General features: G+C 46.5%; 1 protein-coding gene across 1 annotated transcript; it reads left to right on the top strand.

The window, feature by feature from the left end:
• The first annotated feature begins 1,010 nt into the window (after positions 1-1,010).
• LOC148877402 (uncharacterized) lies at positions 1,011-4,202 on the top strand. The gene is made up of 2 exons (XM_088969867.1): positions 1,011-1,184; positions 3,507-4,202. Exons 1-2 carry the CDS (start codon positions 1,011-1,013, stop codon positions 4,200-4,202), a joined length of 870 nt encoding a protein of 289 aa, XP_088825993.1.
• Positions 4,203-9,043: the final 4,841 nt, after the last annotated feature.

The following is a 9,043-nucleotide window of genomic DNA, read 5'->3' as shown; positions in this document are numbered from 1 at the left end:
TGACTGTCTCCAGGGTCCCATCACTGTCCATGCTGCAAACTACACAATAGGTGAGTGTCCCACTCCCCCAAGTGAGTGCCACCTCCTCAGAGCCTTCTGTGATCCCCTGGGGGTCGAGCACTCCCAATTCAACAACCTCGTCCAGAGCGTTCAAACGATGCAAATCCATCATTTCCAACAGTTTCAGCATTACTACTTTTATCAACAATATCAGCAACAGTTCCCACCGCTGCAATCAAATCAACTGACAAATCATCATCAAGGGCAAACCCAAAACCAGAATCAGCTTCGAGCTCACCAAAATGTTCGCCAGTCTCCCCCGTGCGGTGAAAGAACTTCGCAAGTATCGGCCCCTCCCACGGGACGGACCCCGCCGCGGGGTATAGTAGGCAACCAGTGTACTCCCCCTGCTTCCCGAAGAGAAAGCTCGAGGGATAGGCCCGAACCCACCCAACCTAAGGTGCAATCAGCAAGTTCCACATCAAGGTAACGTAGATCGCAAGCTTAGGTGCGGGCTCGAAAGGAGACCCTCGGCTCCTCACGACAGTCAACCTCAAACATGCAATGAAGAAGAAGCGGTGAGGAGAACCCCTGAACCACCTCACCCCACTATTTGGAGTAAGATCGAAGTACTCGACAACATGGAGAATCGACAGTGAACAATCCACCCACGAAGCTCAGCCATCCAACAGATTAAGGTCGGGAAAGAGAGGAGGTGAGCACGGTGGCCACAAGAACAACGCTTGCTCTCTTGAGCCGGCCATCCCCCCTCTCACCCGAGCTCCTAGTGGCCCCAATGCCGAAGGATTTCAAGGTACCGCCACTAAACAAGTATGATGGGTCCTTTGATCCCAACGATCATGTAGACACATTCCAATCCCAGATACATCACTAGGGCCGATGAGGCTTGTATGTGTGTGGCTTTCTCCACCACATTCAAAGGAGTGGTTTGGACCTAATATAGAAACCTCGTGTCGGGTTCCATCAGAAGTAGGGCATAGTTCGCAAACATGTTTACGGCTCACTTCATCACCAGTAAGAAGTGTACAATGTCACAGGAAAGCCTTCTAAACATGGTGCAAAGGAAAGGAAAGTCAATTCAAAGCTATATCAAGCGCTTCAATGAGACATGCCTACAGATACCAGACCTTGACCTAGAAGTACGTCTCACCGCAGTGCGAAAAGTAATTACTCACAAAGAATTCAAGTGGCACGTCGTGGGCAACAAGCCAAAGAACATCACTGAGTTCCTCAAGCTAGCTGATTAATTTATCAGTATAGAAGAAGAGATAAACTAGAAAACTGACAATCAAGGAGAGAAAAGGAAGAGAGAGGAAGAAGGAACGAGCAATAAGAAAAGAAAAAAGAGCAAATCCCCTAAGCAAAGGAGCAAGTCCCTGAGCTTGAGGAGTAAATCCCCCTCGCAAAGTTACAGGTCGGGTCGGCGTTCCAGGATGCCGACTATACTCCCCTTAACGTGAATAGAGGAGAGATCCCAATGGCCATCAAAGACTCCTCCATCATCAGATGGCCACCCAAGGTACGGGGAGACCCAACGACCAGGAACCCGAACGTCTATTGTCACTTTCATCGGAACCATGGTCACAGCACAGAAAATTGTAGAAACCTTCGCGATGAGATCGAAGAGCTAATCCGTCATGGGTACTTGAAGAAGTACATCTTGCATGAGGCAAAAGGGTAGGGGGACCGATAGGGAGATCGAAAGAAAGATGCCCCCAAAAGCAGTAGACAGAACAAGTAGCCACCTCGCCTGCTACCAGAAGAAAGGCCGATCCGCTAAGGAATTAATATGATCATTGGAGGATCTATCATAGCGGGGTGCACAACAGCAGCTAAGAAAATGTCAGTCCGAGAAGTAGAGCATGAAGTAGAGAACCCACCCAAGCGACCTCGGATTGAAGAACCAATCTACTTTACCGATGACAATGCCCATAGGGTTCAGTATCCTCCTGATGACACCTTGGTCGTGAAGATGATCACCAATGACTTCGAAGTGAAGCGGATCTTGGTGGACTCGGGCAGTTCGGCTCCTCTTCAAAGAAACTTTTGATAAGTTGCAACTACAACAGAGTGATCTAAAACCAGTAGATGCCCTACTAGTAGGGTTCGGCGAAGAGGAAGTCAGGCTTATAGGACGCATCACAATACCAGTGGAGGCGGGCACGTGGCCAAATATTGTCCAGTTCGAGCACACATTCTTGGTGGTCATGACTCCATCCCCCTTCAACGCGATCATATGTCGGCCTATTACGCATGTTTTACGCGCGGTAGTGTCAACTTACTATCTCGCGATGAAGTTCCCGATGGACTACGGAGTAGGGGTGATACGAGGGAATCAGCTCGAGTCCCGGAAGTGCTTTGTGACTACCCTCAAGGGAAAGGCAAAACTGGCAGAAGGTGTCGAACTGGAGTGACCTACCCCGTTGGAAGAGATGGTCCACATACCGGTGTCTGAGACTAAACCAACCAAGACTCTCTAGTTCGGTGCACTGATAAGCGAACCACTCCAAACACAACTAGTAAGTTTCTTACTTAACAATTTAGATGCTTTTGCCTGGTTCGCGGTAGAAACGCCCGTAATTGACCCTAGTATAATAACTCATAAACTTAATGTGGACCCTCTAGTCAGGCCAGTTAGACAAAGAAAACGCAACTTCGCCCTTGAGTAGTGCAAGGTAGTCGATGAGGAGGTTGGGAAGCTCCTCGCCGTAGACTTCATTAGGGAGGTCCATTACCCAAGCTGGGTTACTAACCCCATGCTTGTGAAGAAATCCAATGGCAAGTGGCGCATGTGCGTCGACTATACCGACCTGAACAAAGCCTGCCCAATGGATTGCTTACCCCTACTTAGAATTGACCGCCTGGTAGATGCGACCTTAGGGCATGAGTTGTTGAGTTTCATGGACACCTACTTCAGCTATAATCAAATTAGGATGGACATAGCTGACCAAGACAAAACTGCTTTTGTAATTGAACTCGAGCTATACTGTTATAAAGTTATGCCCTTTGGTTTGAAAAACACTAGAGCAACTTTCCAACGACTTGTAAACAAGATTTTTGAACCTTTGATTGGCAATAAAGTGGAATGTTATGTTAATGACATGGTCGTGAAGACCCAATTTTCTAGATTTTTGATTGATGATTTAAATGTTGTTTTTCAATTTCTAAGGAAATACAATATGAAGTTAAACCCAAATAAGTGTGTCTTCGGTGTCACATCAGGTAATTTCCTCGGTTATATAGTGAATTGACGTGGAATCGAAGCAAACCCGAACAAAATCAAGGCTATCTTAGAAATGTGACCACCCCAAAAAATTAAGGAGGTACAACGACTAACTGGCTAGGTAGCTGCCTTAACCCGACCTAAGGAAGGAGATGTGTTGATGTTGTACCTCTCTGCGAGTAACGAGGTAGTCAGCTCGGTACTAATCAAAGAAGTAGATCAGGTTCAACAACCCATCTACTATGTGAGTAAAGTGTTGTAGGATGCAGAAACCAAATACCCCGATATCGAGAAGCTAGCATACGCGGTAGTGGTGGCAGCTCAAAGGCACATCCTACTTAAGACCAAGGTGTCAAGAAGATTAACGAAGTGGTCCATTGAGCTTAGCGAGTACGACATTCGGTTCGAGCCCCAGCCAACAATCAAAGCCCAAGTCTTGGTGGACTTTGTAGAAAAATGCACGTTTAGTACACTGGTCCCTGAACTGACTGAGCCCGTTAACACGATGAAGGCATCGACCAGTGCGGCACTGGCCCCGGTTAGATCAGTATTGACCTGGGACGAGGAGCCCTGGATTGATACTGTACGGCCAAAGCGAGGAAGCGGTGCGGGACTGATATTGTACGGCCCAAGCGAGGTGAAACTGGAGTATGCTCTCTGGTTTGGATTCAAAGCGTCGAACAACGAGGTGGAGTATGAAGCACTAATTGCCAGGTTGAACTTGGTGAAGGAAATGGGAATAAAACAACTCATCATTCGCAATGATTCTCAACTAGTGGTTAACCAAGTCAATGGTGAATATGAAGCACGCGACTCAAGTATGGCAGCCTACTTGACCAAAGTTAGAGAGATCCTACCAAGCTTCAGCTCTTGTTTCATTAGGCAAATTCTGAGGTTCGAGAATACTGAAGTCGATTCTTTATCACGACTAGCAAGTAAAAGCGACAACACTATGTGAACTGTGTACATAGAGGACCTGCCTTGACCCAGGATTCTCGGGGGGGGGGGGGGGGGGAGGGGGCAGAAGAGGTCACTCCCGTGTTGCAAGCGGAACTGATCTGGATTGATCCACTCATTGATTATCTGCTCCATGGGACCCTACCTACAGAACGCAATGTAACTCGGAGGGTAGAGCGTCAATAAGACCGGTACATCCTCATAAACGGATGGCTATACAGGAGATCCTTCACGCTCCCCTACCTACATTGCCTGCGACCCTTAGAAGCCGAGCTCATACTTTACGATATCCATGAAGGTTTATGCAGAGGACACTTGGGGGGTAGGGTCCTCACCCAAAATGCATTAAGACAGGGCTACTATTGGCCCATAATGAAGGCAGATGCACTCGAGTTTGTCAAAAAATGCGACAGTTGTCAGAGGCATGCCACCATCCCCCATTAGCTTACTACCGATTTAAAGTATCTCACTAGCCCGTAGCCCTTCGTGTAGTGGGGAATTAACATCCTCGGTCCTTTTTCGCCGGCAACTGGGCAGATGAAGCTCTTGGTTGTGGCAGTGGACTACTTCATGAAGTGGGTGGAAGTCGAACCATTGGTAAGCATTACAACCCATAATGTGTAGAATTTCTTTTGGAAAAGCATCGTGTGCCGTTTTGGATTGCCCAAAGTCTTGACTTCGAATAACGGGAAGCAATTTGAAGACATCAAATTCCAGAAGTGGTGCGCCCAGATGGGGATTCAACAAAACTTCACTTCGGTAGAACATCCACAAGCAAACGGACAAGCCAAAGTAATGAACAGGGCTATCCTCCACGGACTGAAAGCTCATCTCGCGCGAGCTAAAGGCTTGTGGGTGGATGAACTGCCCAGTGTCCTTTGGGCCTACCGGACTACCATCAAGACCGCGACCGGTGAGACACCCTTCAACCTTACATATGGGGCAGAAGTTGTGATTCGGTAGAGATTGAAGTACCGACGTTGTGGCTCGAAACCTATGACGAAGAGACAAATGATGACGAGCTCAAAACTAACTTGAACCTCGTCGAGGAGGTACGTGATTTGGCCCACATTCAAACTACAACTTCATAGTAGTGAGCAGCTTGGTATTATAACGCTCAAGTCAAGAAGCGACTATTCCAAGTCGGTGACCTGGTCCTCCGCAAAGTAATGGTACCTGAGCCCGGCGTGGGTAAGCTCAAACCGAATTGGGAAGGTTCTTACTGGGTGAGACGAGTATTCAAAGAATGAACCTACGAGCTCGAGACCATGGAAGGGAAGCATGTACCTCATGCTTGGAATATCAATAACCTAAGGAGATACTACATGTAAACCTCAATGAAAGCAAAAACCGACTAAGTCCATAAGACCACCGAACTAATCCTATGGACGACGAACTGGAGAGAGGACCTTAAGTCAATCCCAGAAGCCTAAGGGCTATAAAGCCAAGATGACAAAAGACCTCGACACGATATAAGACCTAGTCGCCTCTTCAGCATGGGCAAAGAAGTCCTAGTTGCCTCTTCGGCATAGGCTGCTTAGGACCCGATCACCTCTTCGGCATGAGCTCGTTAAAACCTAGTCACTTTGGCATGGGTAAGACAAAGTATCCCAGGTGTAGACAAGTCGGGCATGTACACCCTATAGTGTCTGTTCATCCCGGTGTACAATAACGATTGTTCCAATTCGAGTTCGGGAGTAGTCTCGAGTTCGGGAGGAATCTATACTTAGAAAAATTTTGCTCCTATATGATCTAGCTCGCGAGATTGGGAGAAATCTACACTTAGAAAAATTTTGTACACAAGAAGTTTTGGAAAATACTTGTATTCCATTGATAAGACACTTCAAGTACATAGTAAAAAAAGGGGGGGGGGGAGAAAGATTACAACTATTTAGTCGAGCTCGAAGGCTCGAGACATTAAGTATTTACAAAGGGGGGGGTCCAAGAAAAGAGGCATCAGTCGGTTCAGGGCTCCTCATTCCCAACAGAGGCTTCAACAGGCGAATATGTCTCCATGCGGTTCTCGGCGGCATCAGCCTCCTCTCCCTCTCTCGTTGTCTCCTCATCGAGAAGGTCGTTCTCACTCTCCGCCTCGGAGTACGGATCCTTAGTGGCTTCAACAGCCATCTCCTTGGTGATCTTGGACATGGTGATGGCATTGAGGTCGAGGTGGGGAAATTCACATCGGGTCAACCACCTAATGAGCTTAAACACCTTGTGGTAGCCCATAGTCCCAGCCTTGACCAACCTCTCTTGAAGCTCCACCGAAGACTTGTACTCCTCGACCGCCTTGACCTTGGCCTCCTCCACCGCCCGAAGCATTTCAGTCCTCTCCTTCACAAGAGCCTCGAGGTTCTCATTCTCTCTCTTCAGTGCCACCTCGTGCTCCTGGTGCTCCTTCTTCTCCGCCATCAGTATAGTTAATAGCTTCTTCTTAGCTCGTACGTCATTTTTCAGCGGGCTGATCTCGATGTGAGCTAAGTTGAGCTCGGAATGGGCACTTCGGGAGGACTCCTCGGCTTTGAGAGCTCGCTTTAAGTTCACCTCAGACTGGTAGGCCAAGACGTAGATAGAGGAGTTCACCTTTCAAAAGAAGAAAACAAATATCAGTATGAAGAAAAATCTAAGTATAAAGCAACATAAAGATATCTATATGCAGCAACTGCAAGGGTGAGACTAAAGTGTCGCCAACTTGGTTGGGGTGGCTTGTCTCAGCTGCCAGTAGACCTGTTCATGGGTCGGGTGGCTCGACAGGCCGACTTGGCCCCCGGACGGGCTTGAACAGGTATATGGGCCCACGGGCTTAACCTCGGGCCAAAAAGCCCGGCCCACAATGGGCTCGGGATTTGCCAAAATAGCTCGGCCCGAGCCTGGCCCAACCCGACCTATAATATAACCTAAAAACCCTAGTCGAATACCCCTCTTTTTTTCACCTCTTTCCCTTATTTTTCCATCCGAACCCTTCTTCTCCACATCCTTTTTCCCTTCTTTATATTCTTCTTTTAATGTAAATAAATTTTGAATTTATATTATTTTTTTAATATAAATCAATTCTAATTTATATTGATTATTGAATAGGGAAAAATTCTAATTTTTTTATTAGGTCGGGCTTCGGGCTCAGGCTTGGGCTTCGGGCTTTTTATCAGGGCCAGGCTTGGGCTCAAGTTGTAGGCCCATTGGTCGGGTCGGGCTCGGGCCTAACATATTTCCATTAATGAAGAGTAAAAGACCGGCCCGAGCCTGGCCCGGCCCGGCCCATGAACAGGTCTAGTTGCCAGGGTGAGGCTTGAGGTACATGTAGTGTGGGCTTTCTTGAAACCCTGAACCAAACCAGAATTCCAGTATTGCCCTGGACCTTGGAGATAGATAGGCAAAAGTTGAATGTTACACCTGACCCCTAGACTCGATTATGATACTACACTAGGTGTTGGATTGAGCTATGCCAATCAGTAAGATCCTTAGAGGGGTCAAAACCTGGGTATGTTGGGACAATCCGAGAATTCATTTGAGTGGGTGATCATAATGATAGGATCAACCCCTTTGTCGGACAAAGTGAATGATCAAGGGTGCACTCTCTTTAATGGAAACCAAAACTGTCGGCAGTCGATTTCAGCCGTTGAAATTTGTTTTGCAAAATACATTTATATGGAAATATACATATATATTATGGTTTCAAAATGTTTGCAAAAGGTTTTAATTCCCAAGATCCATGTGAGTAGAGAGTGCAGCGCTATACCTTGCAGTCGAGGGAGAGGTCCTCTCTTGTCAGGCTGTGTTTGATCATTATGGGATGAGAGGTTAAGTGTAAAACCATTGAGGATAATACCTGATAGGCTAATCTTGCATCTGCCCACAGTCTTTGGGTTTTTATAAGGTGGCTTGACCCAATGACCATTTAGTGTAATTGTTGGGCCCATTAAGAGCCTATGGTGATGGACTCAGGGGTTCACTATTTCCTACAGTGAATTCGGCTAGGCCTTGTAATAGATGATGGGTTGAACCCATGTGGTTGATGTGTAGATCAATGTTTGTATCCCACGCAATACAAGGATATCCAACTGGGCAGCAATTTGGAGGATAAGTGAGCATATAGACTTAATGGGCCTAAAGCCCATTTCGAATTGGCTTAATTAGATTAATTAAAGAAGGGCGGTTCTGGGATTTAGATTAGCAAATAGGATGAGGGATTGTCCCTATCCACTCAGAGAGTCCAGATCCAAATAGAGATTTAGATTTGGAGACTCCAAATTAGATTAGGAGGGTTTATATTTATCTGTAGATAAAATAAGGGATTATCCTTATCTCTTAAAGAGAGTCCAGATTCAAATATAAGATTGGGATTAGGAAACTCCTAATGGGATTAGGAGAACCTCTCTTTAAGGCTATAAATAGAGGAGCAAGGCGAACCTCCAGTTCATCCATCAGTCTACTGATTTAAGAGAGAAGACAACATACAATTTGACTACTTCTATCTTCTGTTCTTGCTCTCTCCTGCTATTGCCGCCATGCCTGTACGATCTCCACTGTGGGAGCAGTCAAGAAGGGTTCTTGATATTACCTTTTGGCAGAAAAGGTAATCAGAAGTCGTGCTCATTAGCCCAACATCAAATTCTTGCTAAAGAATCGGGTTTTTGTGGAAGACCCACCTTGCTGATTCTGCTTCATCCTGCCATGTGTCATCTTCGATGGAAGCAGTCTTTGGATCTATCCTTGGGCGTGAACACCTTCATCGGAGGTTATTGTTACTTCATATCAGGTATAACCCTCCACTCCCTTTTGGTTTCAGATCCGGTCTGGTTTCGGTTCAAGATTGATTTTTGAAAATGCAGTTTTCTAAAATAG

This window comes from Nelumbo lutea, chromosome 1, assembly GCF_056320005.1.
Source record: "Nelumbo lutea isolate HS-2025 chromosome 1, American lotus-T2T, whole genome shotgun sequence".
Taxonomy (NCBI): domain Eukaryota; kingdom Viridiplantae; phylum Streptophyta; class Magnoliopsida; order Proteales; family Nelumbonaceae; genus Nelumbo; species Nelumbo lutea.
The sequence above is the reverse complement of the archived record's forward strand: the minus strand, read 5'-3'. Positions and strand labels throughout refer to the sequence as shown.